General features: G+C 40.3%; 3 protein-coding genes across 3 annotated transcripts; 2 read left to right on the top strand and 1 right to left on the bottom strand.

The window, feature by feature from the left end:
- The first annotated feature begins 209 nt into the window (after nucleotides 1-209).
- LOC109462531 lies at nucleotides 210-5,737 on the top strand. The gene is made up of 7 exons (XM_019759082.1): nucleotides 210-720; nucleotides 1,008-1,096; nucleotides 1,845-2,271; nucleotides 2,969-3,310; nucleotides 3,714-3,986; nucleotides 4,636-4,703; nucleotides 5,447-5,737. The coding sequence occupies exons 1-7, from the start codon at nucleotides 210-212 to the stop codon at nucleotides 5,597-5,599; spliced, it is 1,863 nt and encodes a 620-aa protein (XP_019614641.1). The 3' UTR covers nucleotides 5,600-5,737.
- Nucleotides 5,738-7,870: 2,133 nt separating this feature from the next.
- LOC109462530 (sphingosine 1-phosphate receptor 1-like) lies at nucleotides 7,871-9,674 on the top strand. Its single transcript, XM_019759081.1, has one exon. The coding sequence runs from the start codon at nucleotides 8,409-8,411 to the stop codon at nucleotides 9,672-9,674; it is 1,266 nt and encodes a 421-aa protein (XP_019614640.1). The 5' UTR covers nucleotides 7,871-8,408.
- Nucleotides 9,675-12,619: 2,945 nt separating this feature from the next.
- Nucleotides 12,620-20,063, bottom strand: LOC109462528 (ficolin-2-like). Its single transcript, XM_019759080.1, has 7 exons — nucleotides 19,777-20,063; nucleotides 17,668-17,806; nucleotides 17,125-17,465; nucleotides 16,645-16,705; nucleotides 15,373-15,480; nucleotides 14,761-14,977; nucleotides 12,620-13,519 (listed from the first exon to the last, which is right to left on the bottom strand). Exons 1-7 carry the CDS (start codon nucleotides 20,026-20,028, stop codon nucleotides 13,204-13,206), a joined length of 1,434 nt encoding a protein of 477 aa, XP_019614639.1. The 5' UTR covers nucleotides 20,029-20,063; the 3' UTR covers nucleotides 12,620-13,203.
- Nucleotides 20,064-24,055: the final 3,992 nt, after the last annotated feature.

Raw genomic sequence — 24,055 nt, 5'->3', positions numbered from 1 at the left:
AAAAGAAACACATTTGAAACAGTGTAAGCACACAGACACATGCACAAACGCACCTGTAGACATTGCTGGAAGTGCATGGATTTTGCTGACGTATACAGGAAGTCTATATGGACATCTATCTTTAAAAAAACACAAATTCAAAGTTCAGATGTGTCTACTAGACTGTGCGTTTAACTGATGTTTATTTTGTGGTTATTTCAGCAATCCAAATGCTTCTCTACCCGGGGCCTCCTTCGTCCTCAAGTGATTCCAGCGACTCAGAACAAGTCACTGGCCGTGTAGAAGAGAATGTCTGTGGCGCAGGGAACAGCGAAGAACAGTCGGTAGAGAAAACTCTGAAGAATGAGAAAGCAAAGGAGCTCGAATTGATTGAGAATGTCGGGCGAAGCCAGCTGCGATTGTTGAAGGAAGCAGAAGGCCTACTCTCGGTAGAAACTATCGCAGAAAGGACAGGAAAATTATTAGACGACCTTTATCAGAAAAGTTTGCGCGTCCTTGAGGTTAAGATGGGCTGCGTCATTGTTTATCTAGCCCCAAGCAATCTGTCAACCTTAGAAAAGGTTTTAGGTAGAGACTATAAGTCAGGACGGCTCAGTCGTCAGTTCACTGACCGTCTTGTCGCTGACGAGATGCGCGCTGCTGCTGGCCAAAACTTGGCAATGCGTGTTGTCATGCTGGAGAGACAGTACCGTCAGTGGACAGAATATTTCAACACACGAGGTGGGGTTTCTTGAAAGCTTTTTGTTCTTAATATAAATACTTAAATTATCGCCTGCGTTAGAAAACATTCTAACATATGCATGTAAACCAAAATCTATATACAGGCACTGTATAGGTGCAACCCATGTATGTTAATACATGGGCACAGTATTACAAATGTCTGCCTCAATGTGTTATTTTATACAATGGCCGTCAAATTTTTGTAACATTCAACAAGGTCGTGTTAACTATAGAATAGCAAAGACATTAGATATATCGAAAATATCCCTATGTTATCATATTCTCAGACATGGTGCAGACGGGCCAGCAGCTTCCGAGTTCAACGATGACATCTGCAACTCGCCATGAGCAGCCCTCTGTGAGCCCTACCATCTCGGTAAGCATGGCAGAAACGTGCCTATCTTGCGACACCGAGTAGTATTGCTGCATTACTGTTGCAATACTGTTGCATTACTGTTGCATTACTGTTGCATAACTGTTACTCTGCTATGCATTACTGTTGCAATGTGTTTCAGCAGTGCTGTTGCATTACTTTTGCAATGATGTGGCATTACTATAATTGCAATGCTAGTACATTAATGATGCAATGATGTTGCATTACTGTTGCAATTGGTGTTGCATTACTTTTGGTCAGTAATGTGGCATTACCTTTGCAATCGATGTTGCATTACTGTTGCTAATGATGCTGCATTACTGTTGCAATGATGTTGCATTACTGTTGCAATGATGTTGCATTACTGTTGCAATGATGTTGTATTATTGTTGTCAATGATGTTGCATTACTGTTGCAATGATGTTGTATTATTGTTGCAATGATGTTGCATTACTGTTGCAATGATGTTGCATTACTGTTGCAATGATGTTGCATTTCTGTTGCAATGATGTTGCATTTCTGTTGCAATGATGTTGCATTACTGTTGCAATGATGTTGTATTATTGTTGCAATGATGTTGCATTACTGTTGCAATGATGTTGTATTATTGTTGCAATGATGTTGCATTTCTGTTGCAATGATGTTGCATTACTGTTGCAATGATGTTGCATTTCTGTTGCAATGCTTCTGCTCCATGAAGAAATCCTGCATCCGAACATTATATATATATGTGTGTGTCGTTTCTCCACAGAAAAGTACAAAGACCAAGTGGTCATATAATGAACCTCGGGTCGTGTACATTAAAAGGCACACGGACTTGTCCGATAAACAGGCAAAGGGAAAGAGAGTTGGGGCTATAAGGGAACAAGTCGAGAGGAAACACAGAAAGGTAGAAGAAGTTGAGAAACGAAGACAGTTACTAGAACAAGAGGAGCAGGAGAAACAAAAACACAAAGAGCACCTCAAAAATTCGCAACAGCAAGCACTCAGTGAGAGGGAAAAGCTGTTGAAATACCGTTTTGGTGACAAGCACGGTTCACGTTTCTTCGCGTGTACTGACGTAAGTGACATTCAGCAAAGTGACCACAGCTTACGGATTGGTGTCTTTGGGCCACCCGGGTCCGGTAAAGGCAGCTTCATCAACACCTGTGAGCGGGCTTTAAGGCTTACGACAGAGGGTAGGTTTCCTTACTTCAGCACTGAATATGGAAACCAGTCTCTAAGCACGTTGAAAAGTGTTCTTTTAGTCAACTAATCAACTAATAAAAAAGGAACCCTGATGCATACTTTAAGCCATGCTTATATATCGACTTTTATATGCAGTGCAGGCCTTTAAATTTGCAGCATGCTTTTCAGTTTCTTTATTGCACTAATTCAAATGTACATCAGTAGGGGGAGAATAACTACTACTCCCTGAATTGAGTACCATTTGTCACATAAAAAATTAAGAGAGAATACATGGACATCTAAATAAGGTATATACAAAGACATATACAAAGTATTTAAAATATACACAACGTCCATACTGATTGCATCCAGTGGAAACGAGGAAAACAAACTGCTATGTTCTAGATCAGAGACTACTTGAGAAAAGCCATGTTCTGTACTTAACATTTTAGTTTTTTGTGGTGGTTAACGTTGCAGCCTGGTAACGTGACTTTTACAAGGATTCTTAAAATGATATGTTTAGTACTATTTGCTAAAATGGCTTGTGGGTTGTCAAATTAAATGTCATTAACCCTGCCTTTAATAATGATATGGCCCTGATAATACAATAACGTTTGCTTGCATGGTTGAGTTTAATGAAGCTATGAACCATGACCCTTACATGTATATACAAGACACAAGCATTTTACTCATTTCATTCACATTCAGGAACTCGTAGGACCGAAGCCAGCCAAACGGAAGGCACAATTCTCGTCCAAGAGTACCTTGGCGACATTGGTGGCAAGTTCTGCTTGGTCGACACTCGCGACTTCTCCAACTTCAATGAGAAAGAGTTGATGGCCATGACTAACATCGTGTATGGGCGGACCCGGCCAGGAGAGGAGATGGACCTGAGAAGTGCGACTGAGGTGGATCGTGACGACAGTCGGGACACCTTCCTCCACTGGCTCCATGCTGTAGTCTTTGTACTGTCTGCACAAGATCCACTGCTTCTCAACGGGACACACGCTACCAACCTGAAACATATTCGTGACTTTATGAGACCCAGAGGTACGACATTAATGATCTAATATAAAAATGCAATTGATTCCACATATACTTTGAAACTATTGGACACCTTCTGTGTTTTGTAGCGTTTGTGTGTGCATGTATGTTTGCGCGCGCGCGCGCGCGCGTGTGTGTGTGTGTGCGTACATGTGGTTTGCTACGATATATCAAGAAGATATGTACGGATCGTCATAAAGGTTTTAGTATAAACATGAATGCTGTATGAATTTACTTGGATTCCGGTCTTTATGTCTCGTGATCTGGACATACTATGGTCCGATTTTTTTTTTTAGTTCTGGTGCTCGTGAAAATGTTGAGTCATCTAGCAGCTTGTTCTGGAACTGCTGAGGCGTTTGTTTGGAAAGTCTGATCACCATATTATGTATCTATAATTCCATTTTTCAAGGCATTGCCCCAGTGACTGTTGTGACGCACGCTGACCAGGTGAGGGACAAGAGTCAGCTGGACCAGATCAAGACGAAAGCCTCCGCTGCAACAGGAAGCCAGCCAAGCCACGTCTACTTCATTGAGAACTACACACACCACCCTGAGCGGGACTTCAACACTGAGCTCCGCGCGATGGAAATACTCAACGCCGCGCTCGTGGTGGGGGAGAGATACGTGAAGATTCACAAGCAGCAGCAGCAATACGCTACAGAGGCAAGACAAACAGCTGCGGGTAAGTAACAATTACTCGTAAACCTCTCCCAAAGACATAGAAATTTTCAATATACTTATGTCCCGACTGCATATCTATGTATTTAGGCCAATATATATGCAGTGCATTCCAAAAAAGAGAAAGTATTGTAACAGATAGCAACGCCTAACGCACATCATGTCATAAGCCATTTTTCATTCATACTCCTGTAGTAAAGTAGTCTCTTAGAATAGACTTGATTGTATTGATCACATTGTTATTGATGCCATACATTGTACCATGTACAACTGTCGAGCAATAAAGTTCATTCATTCGTGTATTCATTCATTTATTCATTTATTCATTCATTCATTTATTCATTCATTCATTCATTCATTCATTCATTCATTCATTCATTCATTCATTCATTCATTCATTCATTCATTCATTCATTCATTCATTATTGTCAGAACTTTTTAGAAGTATGCGTGCAAACAATGGAAATGCATCTGCGCCAAAACTATATTGCCCAATTTGGATCTGCAGACTCCCATTTTATTAACGCCAGTCCAAGAGTATTCAGTGATTGAAATTGTTAATGTATTTCATGCATTCCGATCTCTGCCATTCTTAAGAAAGACAAATAAAATTGCTACGAATGATGTTAATGTATTTCACTTTCATTTACCAGCTAAGGATTTTGCAACAGAGACTATCGAAGACTTCTTCCGTCGGCTTTGCGACTACAGACACATCCCGGTAGGTCTTGCCTTTAAAAAAAGAGGAAAGTTAATATGTAGAAACTAAGGATTTTTTTTAAATAAAGCTAGCCCACGCTTAGATGACCGTTGTCTCTTAACTTAGTCAGGACTTTGTTTTACTTCGCACTACAGCTAGGTGTCGCTGTTTTGAGGAATGTGGTCCAAAACTTGACTGAGTGATATCCCCTTCCCATCATGATTCATGGCTGGAGTCGATTTTCTTATCCAAACACCCTCCTCATCAATCTAAGGAGTGCAGCAGCGACACCTAGCTGAAGTGCGAAATATAACCAGTCAATGAGTTTCAGTCTGAGGTTGAACCAGTTATTTTTGCCTTGAAAAATGTGACAGACGCGTGTAGGGCATAACTTGTATATAGAGTGTCAGTTGAATACATTTGATGGATAGATGACGCTTTTTGCTACACCGAGCCAAGTACAGATCACAAATTGTTTAACAGATATAGTTCAACAGAGTCGAAATAAAACTATCATTAAAATTTAATGATAAATCAATTCAACATCTCCTCGCTTTTCTGTTATAGTAGAGACATAAGAATAGTTTTAGAATGTTTTTCGACGGATTTTTTGTCTTGTTCCATTAGAAATATGATTTTTTTCTACAGTGCTTACACGTTTATAAAACATATGTTATGTAGTCTGTTTCTCTTTTTTGTTGTACAATTTGAATTTTAGTTTAAAATGGCATTCATAATAATTGTAATATCCGTGTGTTGTACAGTATGACAAGGTGACGCCGGTCATCGCTCGTCTACAGGAAGAAGACGTTACAACAGCTGGTTTGCTTCGAGACACCTGGGACGACTTGGAAGCTGAGTTGCCGATAAGTTCGCGAATGAAAACATACATCAAAGAAGCCTTGTTTACAACGTAATCTCTGTAGTTTTTATCTTTAAGTAATATCAGTAATGTCAGCTCCAACATATGATGCTGCAGATTGCAGGTATACTATTACACTCATTTTAAGTTTTTATTTATTTTTTTTATTTCATTTTCACACACCTGGGTAGCCCAACTCAGCTTTGACAAGTTGTTTTTAGTGGGGCCCAGTTTACAGAAATAATAAAACATAAGTTAATACTTAAACAGAAGTAACAGAGAATTGTATGTAAAACAAAAATAACGCAGGTAACCAAATTCTACAAAATAAATACATGAGATTACTTAGAGACAAACAACCGTAGAGAACAAATCAAAATCGTTGTTCCACTCAAAAGTCTATTCTAACGTTTATTCTAAAGCCCCTGTCACATTCACGAACTTGACCCCTTGTCAAACTACGTACCCAAACCGTGGTTAGGTGTAGGTCGGGAGTAAAGCTGGCTATATTGTTCAGGTTGCGCAAACCAAATGTTTAAAATGACTCCACTTATACAGACCGTACAAGTGGTTGAGTTTGATACTTGGCTTCTAGAATTCTGTATTACCCGCGGACATGACAGTAGCTTTGCTACAAGTTATATGTCCACAACAATGAAAGGGTGTATGTACTGTCCTGGAAACGGTTTATATCTTTAGAAGAGTGTTCTTCTTCTTTTTTTTTAAATCTGTTCTGAAGCACGAAAGGGGAGGACTTTTTTTTCGATTTATTGTCAATGGCCGCAGGTGACCCCTAAATGGAACGCGGGTTCGTTTCGAATTACATGGATCGAACACATTTCGGGTTATAGGAAAGGTGGGAACTTTGCAGCCCTGATTTAATCACCGCCAGACTGATTGCTTTTGTGGACGGCATTGTGCTTTATACTAAGCAAAAACATCGATAGGCACATGTACAAGTAATTCCACTTAGCCATGACAGGTGAAACGCCATTACTCTGTATATATGTCGGTTTGATGTATTGAATTCAATTTCATCGGATAAGAATGTAGATGACGTACGGAGCATGCCTTTTCACATTCTTGTGGTAACCAATAGTAATAAAAAGTCCACAGGCCATACCAATAACGACTTTTGTCCGCTGAGAAATGCGCCAGATAAACGTCACAACGAATTCCAGTCACTCAATTGCAACTCTGTATATTAGTCTGTGTTGTTGTCCTTGGTAACCACTCAAATTAACATCAAGGAAATGTCGTTTGAAACGGTGTAGGGCCAGATTGACTTGATTTTGTGAGTTAGATTTTTTCTTCACATTGTAGCTAAAACATCGACAGCTGCATGTAAGGCCATGTTGATTTGATTATATGGATGACATCCTCCGGGGACCCCAAAACTGATGCGAGCGTGCGAATAAAAAAAAGTTTTGCCAAAAAAAAAAGTTCTTTTCATTATGAAATCTACGAGGTCATGAGGGTTGAGCAAATGGCACAGAATATGGTTTCGCAAATAATCTAGTCTTCAAGTTCATTTCTTTACAATTTCGTCTTTTGTCGTTTGATTTTAGCATTATACGACATTGGTATAGTTTTTATTAATTGTTTTCTTAACTTATGGTATATTTTTGCTCATTTTGCAACTGTTTTGTACGATTTGCAGTATGGTTGAAAACTTTTTTTTTGGAAACGGCCGAAAACTCATCATGCGCGCGTGGATGTCATCCATATAATCAAATCAACATGGCCTAAGTAAGTCCTACTTAGCTGTGAAACGTGAAACTTTAGCACTCAGTAATCTGTGGCGGTTGGGGGATTACATGAATTTAATGTCAGCTGGCAAAAATCTGACTGACGCACGAAAAAATACCTTTTACCATTACCTTCTGTTAACCAATATGAATAAAAATTCCAAATCTAAATGAGTTTCTGCCGCCGAGGATTGTACCTTTGGTGCAAATATTGTTCCTACCTGCATAACGTCTCTATGAATTCCTGTCACTCAATTAATACCTGTAAAATAATCATTCTGTCTTGTTCTTGGTAAAAGAAATCAATCATACCTGAACTGTGGTTTAAATTTTTCTAGCACACGATTTTTTCGGGGTTGCTGTTACAGATCGGATGGCACCCAGGCTACACTTGACACTTCTCTTGGCAATTGATAATACGCAGTCATTTGCTTCACTTTGGCAATGTTATGACAGTTTGTATATGTTGTTGCTGCCTGGCTATCACATGTCATGCCTGGTTGTATTTTCAATGGAATAAAGTAAAGAAAAAAAAGGTAGGAAACGACTCTTCGTTTCAAAATGGTATAAGGCTTGATTTTATAGTAAAACTAAAGCATCGGCGGATACATGTACAAAGAACTGTCCTTCTTAGATGCGACAGGTGATCTTTAAATGCTCAGTTATGCCTTGTGTTGGGTAGGGATTAAATGGAATTATTATTTTCTGATGAAAATGTAAATGGCGCACGGAACACGGGTTTTGCGAATGGTCATGTGTTTGAATTTTGTTAATAAAAAATCCACACGCCATTGCAATAACCGTGTTTTGCCTACAAGGAATGCGCCTTTCAGACAGAGTGTACGTTATGACGTAGGAAAACGTCACCACGAATTCCTGTCACTTAATTGCATATCTGCTTGTATGATATCCTGAGTTGTTATCCTTGGTAATCAAAAGAAATCCCATAAGTGACTTGTGGCTTGGAATGTTTTTTCTGCCACATGCAAATTGGATTGACAGCGCTCTGGGTAGTGCGCAGTCTTTTGCTTTATTCTGGCGGTCGACTCCACCGCAGACGCCCGCTGCTCACAGGATTCTCCGTCCGGCTGACTTCTGTCCACATCCAAGTCAGCCATGTTTAACAACAGCTCTCTGGCATCGCCCGTTACCGGCAGGACATCGGCAAGAGAATTCAACAGGCAGATTCCCTGTATCCTGTGGCACCTGCAAAACAAGTCATCCTACAACCAAGCCGAACAAGCCTGCTCCGCGTACACGGACTTTGTTGAGTTTGGAACAGGACTTACCGTCGCCTTTTGGCTGACAGGACTTCATATTATCATTTCTAACGCTGCCGTACTTTGGGGAATCATTAGAACACCAGAGCTCCGCAAACAGATCTACATGTTCATGGCAAACCTTGCCGTGGCAGACATGTTAGCAGGTACAGGACTCCTCGTACGATGTCAAGCTGTAGCCCAAGTGGTAGGATTGAGCAGATTGTATTTCATACTGAATATTGCTACTTTCATAGTATATAGTCAGATGATGTCTGCATCAGCACTATGCCTATTGTCGTTAAGCACCTATGTTGCAATAAGACATCCTATATTCTTCCACACCCATGCTCACAGTGCCAGACGTGACGCAGGTGTGGCGATTGTTACTTCGTGGCTTATTCTGACCCTGTTTGGTTTTACGCCTAGTATGGGATGGAACTGTCTAGACATGCCAGATTTAAAGTGTTTGGACATTTTTCCTTTAGCGGCCGTTGCTCTTGAATTCATTACAATCTTGTTGCTAATCTGTGTTATGCTGTTCACGAATATAAGTGTGTATATAGCCATCAAAGAACGGCAAAAGAGAAGACTTGGGCAGGCAGGGGGGCACAACGATCACAACGCATTGCAAGATCAGCCTAACGATGCAGCAGAAAGAAAATACCAAAGGAGCGTGCACAAGGCCAGGACTGTTATGATTCAGGTAGTAGCGGCCTTTATCTTCTGGCTTTTGCCCATGATACTCATCCCAGCCTGCATTAAGGCTGGGGAGAAGTGCCCATTCTCGACCGGGGACACTTTCGGAGTATCCTTGTTGGGGCCATTGCTGATGGCGTTTAACTCGGCGATCAATCCAGTCGCAAGCATCATCCGCACACCGGACTTACGACAGAGCCTCCGTCGAGACATTACAACGATCTACCAGGCACTAACCACCATGATACGGGCAAACCGCGTGAACCCACAGGATGAACAGATTCCCCTAAATCAGCGGAGCGGTACCGGGGCGGGCTTTGGGAGCGAACAGAACATGCCAACAGGGCAGCCCGCTACAGGACTTAACGTGACTCCGTTCAACCGGGGTAGAGCTGGCAGTCTTGCCATCATAGAGATTGACTGATATAAAATTCTATAGGAATTCCATCCTTTGAATGATGAAATGTTTCATTCATGTGGACAACAATGACAAACACATGGTCATTTCTATGATCTAATAACCATTGAGGTAAAATGGAGTTGTTCCGGATTTTGATTCAACAGAATGTAAATATATTTTGACTATACTTTCAGTTTAACACAATGTCAGTAGATTAAATTGTACATACACATATGGTTTCAGGTTTAGTGTTTGTGCTCATATTTTTTAAGGAATAAAGACGATTAAATCATGTTGAATTGTCTCAAGAGTACTGTCCTTGATGTATGTCTGCCATTACCATAACGTAGGTCAAAGTTAACCCGTTTTTGGTGCCCAACTTTGTTTGAGTAGGTTTAGTATGAGTTGATTTTCTGTAGATCTTTATGTCCAACGAACCATAATATCACCTTAATGGGTAAGATTATAATAAAATCATACTGAAAATAAGAAAAAGACGCAGTAAAATTTGTTATCTAAATGACGTAATTCTATGCTTTTTCTATTCTCGGAATTCTATTTCATATTTAATTTCTTTAAATATAGAAGTTATCTTGTTTATATGCAACCTTAGATGTGTATTCGGAGCCCCAAATATGCTTTTTTTTCGTTTGCCCGCCCTACGGCGGGCAAACGAAATTGTGTTCGCTTTCCTACATGCTCCTAGGTAGGTAGGTAGGTAGGTACGTACGTTCGTTGGTCCTAATTACGTCATCTTTCTGTTGTCCGAGTCGGGTCATTGTGTCTGCGCTGTCTGCGCTTGGGGTCCCGTATGTACATGAAGCGCTAAAAATTGGGCTACTATAAGATAAAATGTCACCACAGCTCTATGTTTGACAAAATTAAACATTTCAATAATTTCACGTTAATTGTTCTTCCTCAGGAATGTCAACTCGTTTTATAAATACTCCTTTTAAAGCCTGGCTTTCATGGTTACTCTAATGGTTCAATTGGTAAGGAGGCTGTAGTGGCAATGTCGGTGTCTACATGCAGTGAGTTCGATCCCCGCTGCGGAACTTTTTTTTTTAATTTTCTTTTTAACAGACGCTGTTTTGCTTTTAACACTCAAAAACTTATTATTCAAGTCTCGACATCTGTCTTTTTTTTCTTTTTAACATCCGCTGTTTTGCTTTTTAACATTCAAAAACTAGTTGTTAACGTTACTACTTATTATTTTAACATAAAAAAACTAGTTGTTATTACTGTTCTTTCCATTATATGGGCAAGTGTTGCCTGATATTGCATTCTTGGGGATTAACATTCTCGCCATGGGTAATATATTACATGTAGTATGGCCATTGACAAGCTGTCAATATAAAAAAACATGCACAATTGAAATCAATTGCTCCTGACATCACATAAGAAATCTTTGTATTTCAGATTTGATAATTAAGAATCTAATTTCCTCACTTAAAAATGACGTGAACTAGCTCCTAATGAGCATCAATTCTGGTTATCTTTTCCTAAACTATCTACATGCCAATAGTGACAATCCCAATGTACATGTGTATGTAGTATAGCATAGCTAGATTTCAATCAAAGACTTTATCATCACTTCATAAAAAAACATATTTTTTGCAAAAGACAAGAATAAAGAAAATTGTTGTACAACCCAAATGTGTGAGTCTACTTCCAATACGTCTTGCTAAAGTATGATACACTAGAATTACCTTTTCACTGTATCACTGCGATGTACATTTTCAATTGCTTATAATACTTAGAAATTTAGCGTCAGCAACTCACAAACCAAGGAAAACACACATTACTCCTTTGTGTATATATCATACTAATCAGCCAAAATCACAGTTGCTTGCAGTAACGCCCTTCCTCGCTATGGAACATTATATTAATCTTTACAGTGTCCAGCACAAGTTGCTCTCCTCAAAAAACAGAAGAGTCGTACACAAAACAAACTTTCCTACAGACTACACCGGCAAACGACAGCTTTTTCAAAAGCACTTGTTTTTGTAATCGTCTTTTGCATGCAGTTTAATATGCGAAGCATTTTACAAAAAAATTGCATTTTAAACCTAAAATAATGGACAGACGACATGAAAAGCAAGTGCAATGCATTACTATGTTTATTTATTATTGGCCATTGTAAAAGTTGCAATTCTAATACAAAGGAAAGGTCAATGTCAAAATACTTACATCTAAATGTTCGAAAGATATCCTTGAATATTTCCTAAAGATGTTACCATGAAACATACACACCAAAGGAATTTCTTGATTGACTTCTGAACAGATTTAAAAATTATTCCAACATTTGTATTCGATGTATAGATTTGAATAGAGATTGTTTCATTCGCTGGTCGAGTATGACGAAGTTTTTTTTTAAGATGATGTAACGTTTATTCCGACACGAAGTCACGAGTGCTTTTTTTAATTATAAAAGTTCTTAATGTATATATGCTTGTCATAATAGAGTATTTTAGTCAACAGTTTAAAATTATTCAGAAAATAGAAAATTTCAAAATTCTCTGACATGCTCTCGCATTCTGCTCTTGGGAAATGCGAATTTTCTAGTTTTACTCAAGGAAAAAATGCGAAGAAATAAAGTTTACTCTAGATTTTGGACCCTTTCACCTCAAATGCTGTTTGCAAAAGCTGATTTATTTAGAGGGTAGTGGTATACGTAGCCATTAGCCATGTTAGCCTTCCTGTTATCACTAGATATGATTGTTCTTTGGCTTGTACGATGAGTTATAGCACAATAGGCTTGTTCGTGCAGTATTTGTTATGACATATTCTTGTATTGTGCCGAGTTCTTGATGTGCACCTAAAGGGTGAAAACATTTTACCCTTGTCTTACCATAGTATTTATATTCACCAAGAAGGTTATGTTTTAAGAAGCGTTCGTTAGCGTCGGTCTGTCTATCTTTATGCGTTTATGTGTGTGTGTGTGTGTGTGTGTGTGTGTCTGTGTCTGTGTGTGTGTCTGTGTGTGTGTGCCTGTGTGTGTCTGTGTGTGTGTGTGTGTGTGTGTGTGTGTGTGGATGGCGACTTAGTATGCTACTTCCAGATTTTGATATTTCTGGAAGTGACAGGGACACAAATTATAAATGGTCGCTAGGTTTTGTGATTGGAAATAGGTGACGTAAGTTTGACCTTCCTAGCCAAGCTGCTTGTTTTGGAACTGTAGGTGTGTTTTGTTATTAACATATTGTATTTGAAGGAGGATAACTCTAGAAATCGTCGAAAGATCGTTGCATTTTTTTTGTATATAGGTAGCTTAAGTGATGCTTTAAATAATTGAGACAACATGTGCATGATTTAAGAGTAAATCATATTAATCTGCTAAAGGACTATGTCTGAACACTTTTGTTAGCTTTGAAGCCCTATGGACCCTATTACCGGTACATTTAAATGAGCTCATTCTGCTGTGTGTAACAGAAAAGCAACTACAATAGAGAACATTATTTGTTAGCATTATAGGCCATGCAGGATTGATGATTTGGTGTGGATAACTAGAAGGTGTAATCAGATTAAATATAAGCAAAGGTCATGGGAATAATCATGGCCTGATTTTAATAGACACAGACTTCAGAGAGTAACGTTCACCCCTCCAGTGGTACCACACCAAGCCTTGCCAGTTTGGACAAGCGCCCCCACAGTTGCCCAGGTACCGGCCGTTGAGGAAGGTGTAGCCGCAGATACTAAACCACCAGCCTGCCCCTCCCCACTTCCGAGAACAGAACCAGCTGCCTTCCGAATCATTGTCCCTGTCCACGGTGGAGAACATCTGGTTGTTGTGGATGTTCATGGAGTTTCCCGCGGTGCCAGAATACCCGGAGATCTCCAGTTGATACTGATCCTCCTCTCCGGACACCCTGGGTAGGAACAGCAAATCAAACCGATGAAGGTTAGATATCCATGTAATAAAATGCACAAGAAAACCGTCAATAAAACATCCAGATAGGTTTTGGAATCTCTCGGACGTTTGAAGTAGAATCCATACTTTTTGTCAGTGACTAACGGCATCTCTCGTTGAACAGGTATCCAGAAACTATAAATTGCTCCTGTAGTTAAACAACAGGAGCTAATTGACTCTCTAGCATTGGTTTGTCTCAGTTAGCTCAGTCCATAGAATTTAGAAAGTATGGAGCAGAGCATTGTTTTTACTCGTGTCTCTTCCTCTCATCCTTCTAATGTTTCGATAAATGGATTCAATTTCTTATTTTGGGGGCCTAATGACCTGAACTTTGGTATAAAGGTAGAGTGGACAAACATTGATTTTCTTTACTACTGGCATTAGGAATTGGTTTATTCGTTTTGTTTTGCCATTTTCTGACATAATCTGTACATTTGGGGTCTTGAGGTCCTGGTATTAAACCCAAATGATCTGACATTTGTGTGAGTGTGCCTTGTGTGAGTGTATCTGAAGATACAGATTATGTAAATGATGACGTAATTTGCATACTTAATAAGAAATTCATATAATTTCATAGTAGCAACTGCTGGGAATTTCATACTTGCCGCATTGGAAGTTAAGTGAAGGTGAACAGCAAGAAACATCATTTTTTCAAATCATTTCATATTTGCAAAACCTATGAGGAAGTGATAGAATAGCCTTTTTTGTTAAGATCAGGCTGTCATTGGGTGGAGAATATGATCAACGGATACAACCCAATGTAAATGGTGCTCTTATTTGCGAAATCAATTAATAAAAGTGTATAATTTGTTCACCGGTCAATGTCATTTGGCCAAGGTATGAGATCGTGGAACTCTTGTATCTAAATTTACCAGTTACCCCTGGGACTCGTCAACGTTGCTAACCCGACACCTTCCTTGTAAGTTTACCCTCGCAAACGACCATTGTGATGTTCTCTGCTATGTCAGCTACCACGTTTCGGAGGCGGCCAATAGGGGAAGGTGGAGATTTAGATATAGACAGTGCAAAGTTCACACAAAGTTTACGGCGTGTCAGGTACAGTTGGGGAGGGGGGAGGGGTAAGTGACACCTGTTCTAATGCTCTGTTATGGTTAACATAGTTTCCACCTAGAATATTTCTACACGCCGTCTTTTCAATAGCTTCTATGTAGATTGACTGAAGGGAGGAGTACATAGTACCTAAATGTGCTGTATTCCGCGAAGCGTGTTTGTCCTTCCCAATCCTGTAAATCAAACCGGACCCTGTAGTTTTTATGAGCAGTCAGGAGGTGGATGTTCTCGTTCCCAAGCCAGTACTCCCCGGTCTTGTTCCCAAACCCTTGTTTGTATCCCTCCCAGGTCCGGTTGAAGTCAACCGACCCGTCTTGTCGCCGCTGGATGACAGTCCAACCTCCATCTGTTGTAAAAGAATCCTTATTACTTTGTAGGATATGAAAGAGTATTGCTGTATTATGGTAATAACGCAGATGGTACATGTATATGGTTTGCACATGCGATCGATTAATTAGCCTTACCCAGGCTGCCAATCAATACAACTTGTGCATTTCTATAATTAATTTACTTTTGCGTCTGTACGTCTATTACGGTTATGGGATCTACTACTACTACTACTACTACTACTACTACTGTACAAAATGTACCTCTAGGACGAGTCGGACATGTCTATTGCTTGACAAAATGTCTTGTGTGGCGTGAGCAAAGGTGAACTCAAACCTTAAACATATGTGTATATTCACGGTACAAAAGTGTATATTATGGATCTCAATGTGCCTTAGAACAATGTGTATTTACCTGCTGTATCCATGTCACAGTAGACCTTTACACCGGACAGGGGTGGGCCAAGTGTGTAGACTCCACTGGTCGTGTGTCCGGCGGCTTTATATGCAGCACAGTCTTCCTCTGGAAAACGGTAAGTAGCAGGGGACAGAGTGATAAACAAATCTAACTAACAATAACCTAATCAGTATCACTGACATGTTAGACAAGAGTAGTACTCTCCTAGCAGAGGTTTGGGTTTTGGGGGTATTTTTAGCGTGTTTTTCAATTGCTGGGAAAAAATTCAGTGCAAAAGAGAAACCCCGATAAAAAAAGCCGAAAAACACGCCAAAATACCCCCAAAACCCAAACCTCTGGTTGGAGAGTAAAGAGTAGAAGATTTGGCATTATTGGTAACACATCATGCGCTGTATGACCGAACTTTTTTTATATAACTGTGGAAACACAAAAAAAGTAGACGTATATAGAAAAGGAACCATAGAGGCCGTACTTATTAGTCACTGGACAAGGTAGTCAAATTTGGGCACAAATATTCCAACCTTATTTCGAACCAAATCATGTTCGATATGACGTCATTCAAACCGAACGTTCGTTCGATCTGGGGTCACCCGCTACGTCAAGCCCCCTTTTACATGCGTTCCGCCTAACAGTAAAAGAATTCACATGTTCACAAATATAAACTGATTTCGGGCCAGCACATCTATGTTGTCATTTTGTAGTGGATATGTAACATGTAACAAAGTCACTGTCGTCAATGTGGGTGACCTTGAAGATCGTAAATCTTTCTTACTTGGATTTGAAACATCCCATCCACTTACTCACGCGGCCTGACATGCTTGCAAACATGGTATTTCAATCGCAACTTAAGCAAATTCAAGTTACCTAGAAATGTTTTAAATTGTAGACAAGACAAAAATCTCGATCTGTGACGGACGGGTTTTTTTAAAGATGGTGGCATTCTGGATTTATTGGTCTTGGAAATGGAAAAAATGCGATTTCTTCGGCTTTAGAAACGCTTAAACTTTGGAATAAAAAACTATCCGACTCAAATCTCAATTTTGTTATAATGTTTTATAAAATAAAAACACTTTGAACTAAAATTCGTTTCGATTAGTATAAGAAAGAAGAAGTGGCCTATATCTGACCTGACTTCTGCCGTGCGTCAGCCGAACTTTACGTGGTGTTCAGAAACAACTTCAGGGGAAGGTCGTGAATTTGTGACATACGCCCAAGATACGCACGTGTAGCCCATTAGAACAGTGAGATACTCGGACCACTTCAACTCACCTGTAGGGAGAACAGTCGTTGCCTGCGGAGTAGTCGGGGCCGCAGGAGTTGTACAGCTACACTGTAACAAAGGCGACAAGTTTTAAATGACGTTAGGAAAATGTCATGCGGCTTTCGGAATGAGCCGGGTGTCAACAGGACAGGTAAAACAAAGTAAGTAAAACTGTTCACAACCTCCGACATCTTAACATGACCTGAAGAGCATTCCGTGGCTCAGTTAAAAGCAGAACGAGGCATGACTGCGGTGCGAAAGATGTCAGTTAACTAGGGTCGAAGATACAAAGCCAGAGATTCTTTCCTTACCAATATCAGCCACCAGGAGGCCAAAATTTGACCTTGACATTTGTATTCCTAAGACATACCAACATATGGACTATCATCATAATTCATAAAGTCGTTATGATATTGTTATGACACATACAAAGCAAAAACAAACCCTTCATTTTTCATGGAGGCAAATATGCTTGATTCTATGCTAACCTGTCCGGGAGGTCCGGCCGGACCCTGCGGACCGGGTGGGCCTTGTTGTCCGTCCACCCCGTTCCTCCCTGGGTCGCCGACGTCTCCGGGTGGACCTGGCGGGCCTTGTTGTCCGTCTGTGCCGTTCCTGCCTGGGTTTCCGGGAGGACCGGCTGGGTCTCCGGGTGGACCGACCGGGCCCTGCAGGCCAGGCAGGCCATGTTGACCGTCTCTACCATCCCTCCCGGCGGGTCCTTGGTCTCCTGTGTCTCCGGTTGGACCGGCCGGGCCTTGCAGACCAGGCGGGCCCTGGGGACCGTCTCTTCCATCCCTCCCGGGGGCTCCGGACAGACATCCAAGGCCTGATAGTTTAATAAATATTTGTTAAGAACTTTAATGATAAATGTAACGATATCGCGATATCATATTATCACATATTTTCAGTCAAAAACCCGACAGGTTTAAACAAAACTCACACACAAACTCACACACACTCATACACACAAACACACACACACACGGAAGCATAAACACAGACAGGCAGGGTTCGCAAAACTTTGTTACCGCCAAGTTTTCCGTGAATGAGTACACTGTTGGCCTCCGAATCCCTCTTGACTCTGCGGTGCTTCTCAGTACTTTTCCAAAAGGTGGCGCTGTCATCACGTCGCCAGTCTTCAGTTGAGCCCACGTCAAGAGCGGGGCCCTAGGGGTTGAGCGGCGAAACGAACTGTTAACATGGCAATTATCTCTCCATTTCAGTGAACATTTACAGTCATAAGGTTTGTCATAGGCCATACTGTACTGATAACAGCACAAATCCACAAAAGCACTATATCGTCTACGTGTCTCCAATTTAGAGCACAACACAATATCTGCTTATTACAACTCTTTATGTACTTCTAGCAGTAGTTCTCATGATCTGCAGCATGGCCTTGAGAATTTGTTGACATTTTAATCTCTTGACACAAAATAAAACAAATTTCAAAAGTGTTATAAAGACTACCATTGGGCATAGAGCAAGGAGCTCAATGCCCAAATATGGACACAGGTGCAACCCTGTTTGCGGATGCGGTTGCTAATTGGCTGTCCCTTAATTACTTTAATGCTAAATGAACACCTATGTATTGTTAATGTACATCGGTAGAAACGTGTCATATACCTTGCTATTTTTCAATCAAATTTTAAAATCTTTTAACCAAATTAGCTGCAGAAACATGTAGTGGTGTGGTTGGTTAGGTCATTGATTTGTTGACATCGTTCCCTATGATTGGGGCCTCTGTAAAAATGTAGCATAATGTCTGGTGTAGTTTTTACGTAGCTGCAATCGTACACGCACAAGGACACACAGGTAACTACGTAATATAATTATTCCAAATAGTTTTAAATTCAATCGTGAACGTTGATGATAAGATGAATACTATATTTGGTGTGGACATGTCCACATGTCAAGCTGCTATAGCTCTGCCATCTGAATACAAGATTTTACAAACTTCGGAAATTCGTTCCACATGAGTGAAAACTAGGCTTGGGCGTTACCTTGTCAGTAACCCGCTAAGTCTCTACCAGGCTTCGGGAGGTGGCCATGTCAAAGAGGTCGTCAAAACGTTAAGAAACTATTTGACAGGTTTTCCAGCTCACCTTAATGCCACCTTTATATGTCGCTTTGAGAGTGACATGTGAACTGTACTAGGTCGTCACAGGATCCAAGCACCAATTGACCCCCGCTAAAAATTACCCTAATTCAAATTAAAAGGTCTCGAACCCAATGCATTCCTCTACAATTCATCACAGTTTTCACCTTGCTGCCCTGCACGAAAAAAATATCTGCATCTTTCTCAAGTACTGCGCCGCACTACTTTGTGTCTGGACTGCGCAGTTCGCCCATAAATACGTTGTTATGCGTCCCCACGTTCACACAAAAATGTGCACCCATTCTTTCATCATGTTGCCAAATAATAGAAACGTTTCGAAGCGTTGCATCATCCCTACGTTCACCTATAAATGTGCACAAATACCATTCTGTTATGTTCATAAGCAATAGAAGCATTTCCAACGCGTTGAATCAACTATCACACTCACTCTCTCTCTCTCCTATAGCTTAGTCAGCCGTCGGGGCAGCATCTATAGTTTTATCTTTTCAACTTTTGCAAATGCCACAAATAAGTTGGAATTAAGATTGTAATGTTTGGTGCAACGTTTGAGTAGGGTGGAACTTTGCTACGAGGCTGACAGAGCCTTGGTTAGAATTTCTCCAAGCAGAGAGTGCTGGGGAAATCGGCAGAACAAACGGTGCACATGTATATGTATATGTACATATATATGTATATGTATATGTATAGAACCATACCCTCAGCACGTCGGCAGAACGTACTGTGCCTGCGCAGAACCCTGTATTTTCACGGTTTTCGGTGGATTTTTGGTCAACGTTGCATCAAAATTTTGCCTGTTGCAGAAGATGTCTTTCACGACATAACATTTGGAAACTACAGACGGAGTGTTAACCTTTTATGCGTGAATACAACCTTATATGAGACGTTCTACCGAAGTGCTATGCACAATACATTACGGGTTTCACGCAGGTGCAGTACAATCTACCGACGTGCTCATACCCTCCAACCTCTGCTTGGAGGGTATGGTTAGACGGGCTCAAACTTGAGGCAAAAACATCCTTACCTTGTCATCAGTCTCTCTTTCTTGCTTGACACGAATCAGGAGCACCTGATCCCGTATATCCCTTATGAAAGCCACTTGCTGTTCCCGGATGGAGGCCATTTCCCGCACCATGAACATCAGGGTGACAAAACTCACCACAGCCGCGAGTCCTGACAGCGCCAGGACGATTCCATTGGTCAACCGGTTTCCATGGCGACCTACAGAACCTTCCGGAGATGCCTCGCCGTTTGGGAACAACTTCTTTGTCGACATCTTCGAGAAACCTTGCGGACAATCCTTAAAGACTATCCCACAAGACCGAGTCTTGATAGACAGACGGTCTAACTGCCACACCTGGATGGCTTGTGTGCCCGCAGGTGAGTTTACGATGTTGTCTGTCGACTTCACCTGCAAAACTCCAGACGGCGAAATTCACTGAAGCAAATAATCTGTCCAATGTAAACAAAACCATTACAGGAAAAAAATGTAGAAAAATAGGCCTCCGAGAGGCTAAGATGTTAGCAATAAGTGTTATCCACATCAGCCATTGCTCAAGGGAGTGTTAAAATGAAACTTGGATGCTGTATAGGAAATTGCAACTTTTCATAACAATTTTTTTAAGTCTTGCCACGGCATAGAGGTATTTTTAGATACGACGAACACGTCGTTTAAGTGTTTTTCTGTAGCTTGTTGAATTTTCCGTCCGGATTTCTGCAGTGTATTTGTGTGCAAAGCCCCAGGTGGCACAGTTTGGTGGCCTTGTCGGTCCTGTTCGCCTGCGACACATTAGACCAAAGTTCAGTGAGGCAAATAATATATTCATACCAACCAGACCGTGGCGATCCCTGCTGCGTGATCCCCAATGTCCATTGCACTGTGTTGACTACCGCGTACTTATAAGGAACTGTGGACTAGTCCAACTCAAAACAAACAGTATGCAGTTCCATTTGTGTAAGAGTCCATATTTACATGCAGTTATTCGCAATTTTGACGGACTGAAAACAAGAGAACGGCAGGGGGCGTGATTGACACGACAAGAATTGGATGGGTACTGGTATACATTACGGATTTACGAATTAAAAATATGAATCGCCTTTACATGTAAATGGTTTTCTGTCAGATATTTATTCAACCTTTAAGATGGTTCAGTAATCGTTTAAACGCAGCGATGTAATCCATATAAGGGAATATTTAAAAGAAAAAAAATCCTGTAGCTTCACCTTTTTTTAATCTAGATAATGAACAAAATTACACACTGTTCTACCCAGTATGGGTCCAAGTGCAAGTCTGGTTAGATTGCCCAATCTTGTTACCAATCTTGTAATATGTAATTTTATACATCTGAAATTGATTTCAGATTTTCCTAACCCTTGTCCTGGGGGGCACAACAATTGTTGTTCTCCACATACAGTACCATCTATATAGCACCCTGTATAGGTACGATTTGGGGTATTTCTCGTGCAACTCATCACCCCGCAGCAAAACGCAACGAACGCGGACGTAACTATGCCACTGCAGAGCAGAAAAAAATGGGGGTCTATGATCTAATTAAGACATGGAATTATTGAAAAATATTATGCCAGGAATGCTAGCAGGACAAGGGTGTCGAATGCTATTGTATCGGAAGATCAGCAAGACTAAACCTTGAAATTAAGAAAAAGATGCATCTTTATATTGGCAGTATAGAACATTTCATGTTTATTAGACTCAAGGAATGTTCTGGAACCTCATCTGCTATTTTTAAAACTTGATGTTAAAAGTTGCACACCGTAAACAACAAACCGTATCGTGATCCTTAAGATTATCCGACCACGATAAGCAGTTTAATGTGATCTGTAACCTTCTATATCAGAAAAAGATTTACATTTCATGATAATGCCAATTGTTTACTTATCAGCGTTGTAAAATTCTAGAACAGTTTGTTCATTCAAGTGATACATGGTATGGTTAAAGTAGACTGTTGTAAAGAAAATAATTTGTTTAACCTTTTCCAATAACGTGAGCTTATTTTCTCCAAAAACAATGTATAAATGTACACCATAAAACAATGCATACTAATGGGCAAATTGTCATGTTTTTTAACGTTACATTGTAAATTATTTTTCTCAAAGCAGACTTTGATATAAAAATTATCAAGGATTTCTATGATTTGTCTCGATGGTTCAAAGCATGTCCCTTTGCTATCTGTTAGTTTCAGTGACTTACAATACCCAGATGTAGGACTTTTTTTGCTGCACAGAAACAAGTGGCAAGTCAAAGAGGACATCACCTGTCTGAGAATTCCGACACCGTAGGTTGCAATCTTTTCGTCTGATGTTTACTACGTCTTTAATTCGAAGAAAAGACTTTGATCCGTTGTTTCTGTTAGAACGGTTAAGGGAAAATATATACTAGCTAAGGTAGCATTTTTTTATCAATGGTTATTAGTACAGGCATTAGCCTGTTTTTTTTTTACATTGATATCCAACGATAATTCTAATATTTACAATTTCTAGGCTAAGCCCTATGACTGTTCTGTAAAATTTTTGTAGTGACGTAAAATGGAAGTTGGAATTTGTTAATATCTAAATAACCTAACAATTTGCCGCCTTAGTACCACGCATGTTTCATATCTATCATTTTCAGCAAAAATTCATGATCTAAGAAAACTGGAGCTGTTCGCGGAAATATATGTTAACGGTGGTCGCAGATTTGGACAAGAGAAAGGCGGCGAAGAATGTTTTGACGGTAATGATGATTATTTCGCGGTACAGAAGGGACCGCAAAAAACTGGGAACATAAATGTATCGCGAAATATTAATTAAATCCGTGAATAGAAATGTTTGTGAGGGTTGAGAAATTACCAGGTCTAGAAATTCTAAACTTCACTTTCTGTCAATTTGGAAACTTTTTAATGTTTGTCTACCACTTGTCATTTTGCGTCGAGGGGGGTTAGTACATGGAAAGTATAGTGCGGGGGCGGGGAAAGAGACATAGAGTAAAACTATACCTCTCGTTTTAGGGAGATAAAACAATATAAACAATCTGTGGGCGAGATTGAAACGTGCATGTAGGCGGACATGCATAAACTCTTTCATTTACAGACTAACAGTGCATTACGCTTTTCTACCAAAGTTCTTGCCTAGGCTCATTCAGTATTTTTAATTGACGCACGTGCCTTTTTATATATAAGCATCTCTTTTCCCTCCAAAACCGTTTGGAAAAAAACAGTACTTTGCAAGTTGCTAAGGTACCTTTAGATAAACAAACAAAGGTGCCGATGAAAAATGTCATACTCTCCCTGAATTTCACACAACCGATACAATATGATTGTATATGTCAGACTTATCTGAAGTTAAAAGGGGACGTCTGTAAAACATATATTTTCAACAACTACAATAATGTAGAATTATGCCATAGGCTTGGCTATTAGTGCACATATCTGATGTCCTTGTTGGAGGGCGTGCAGAGGCGGGCAACCAAGTTCATTATAGGTGCAAATGCCGATGTTTGTGAACTTGACTACAAGGCTAGACTAGCTCACCTCAACCTGTTACCTCTTTCATATAGGAGAGAGATCGCTGACATCATGTTGTATGTTAAGTCCACGGCTAATGTGTACGATTTAGACATGCGTAATTATGTTTCATTTTCATCACGTCCAACAAGAGGTAGTAGGTCTCATATGCTAATGCCAGTTCGCTGCAAAACATCAACATTCGCTACTTCCTACATCCCTCGCTTGGTGGCTGAGTGGAACAGACTGGAAGTCAGAGTCCGGGACATGGGGGCTGTCGCTTCGGGGCAGTCCGAGCTTTTAACATTCAAACGGGGTCTTGTCAAATCGCTGACCAAGAGATTTAATGATCATTTTGTTACTGACAATCTCTGCACGTGGACGTCTGCTTGTCGGTGTGCCACATGTCTGGCAACAAGGCCACGGTAGACATGGGGCACTTCCACGGCCGGATGTACATGTGCAGAGATCTAGCTATTATGAAATTGTGCAATTATATATATTGTTATTATTGTCTACTTACGATGTTGTGCAATATGTTTAATTAGTTTTAACTATGATTGATTGCAATGTCATTTATGTCTTTGGGGAGGGAGCCTGTAAAGGTGGTCTCCACCTGTTTCTCCCTTCCCTTCCACTTGTTGCAAAGGTTGAATAAATAAATAAATAAGTCGCTCCAGGGGTGCTGGAAAGCACGACATCTTCTAGCAGGTCAGTACCTGTATGTCCTCGTTAGAAAGAGTTGTAGTTGTACTGAATATTGATACCTGGGTACAAAAGGGTTATGGATATGATTTATGGACC

This window comes from Branchiostoma belcheri, unplaced genomic scaffold (genome assembly GCF_001625305.1).
Source record: "Branchiostoma belcheri isolate BF01 breed outbred unplaced genomic scaffold, Haploidv18h27 scaffold118, whole genome shotgun sequence".
Lineage (NCBI taxonomy): Eukaryota > Metazoa > Chordata > Leptocardii > Amphioxiformes > Branchiostomatidae > Branchiostoma > Branchiostoma belcheri.
Note: the sequence above shows the minus strand (reverse complement) of the source record. Positions and strands in the feature narration are given on the sequence as shown.

Bases quoted from the DNA above. Each gene is read 5' to 3' on its own strand.
- LOC109462531 (XM_019759082.1), top strand. From the start codon at position 210: ATGCTTCTCTACCCGGGGCCTCCTTCGTCCTCAAGTGATTCCAGCGAC. The intron at 1,097-1,844 runs GTAAGCATGGCA...GTTTCTCCACAG, and splicing joins CTGTGAGCCCTACCATCTCG to AAAAGTACAAAGACCAAGTG. The intron at 2,272-2,968 runs GTAGGTTTCCTT...ATTCACATTCAG, and splicing joins TTTAAGGCTTACGACAGAGG to GAACTCGTAGGACCGAAGCC.
- LOC109462530 (XM_019759081.1), top strand. From the start codon at position 8,409: ATGTTTAACAACAGCTCTCTGGCATCGCCCGTTACCGGCAGGACATCG.
- LOC109462528 (XM_019759080.1), bottom strand. From the start codon at position 20,028: ATGTCGACAAAGAAGTTGTTCCCAAACGGCGAGGCATCTCCGGAAGGT. The intron at 14,978-15,372 runs GTAAATACACAT...CTTTTACAACAG, and splicing joins CTGTGACATGGATACAGCAG to ATGGAGGTTGGACTGTCATC. The intron at 13,520-14,760 runs GTACTATGTACT...GTTCCTACCCAG, and splicing joins GCGGAATACAGCACATTTAG to GGTGTCCGGAGAGGAGGATC.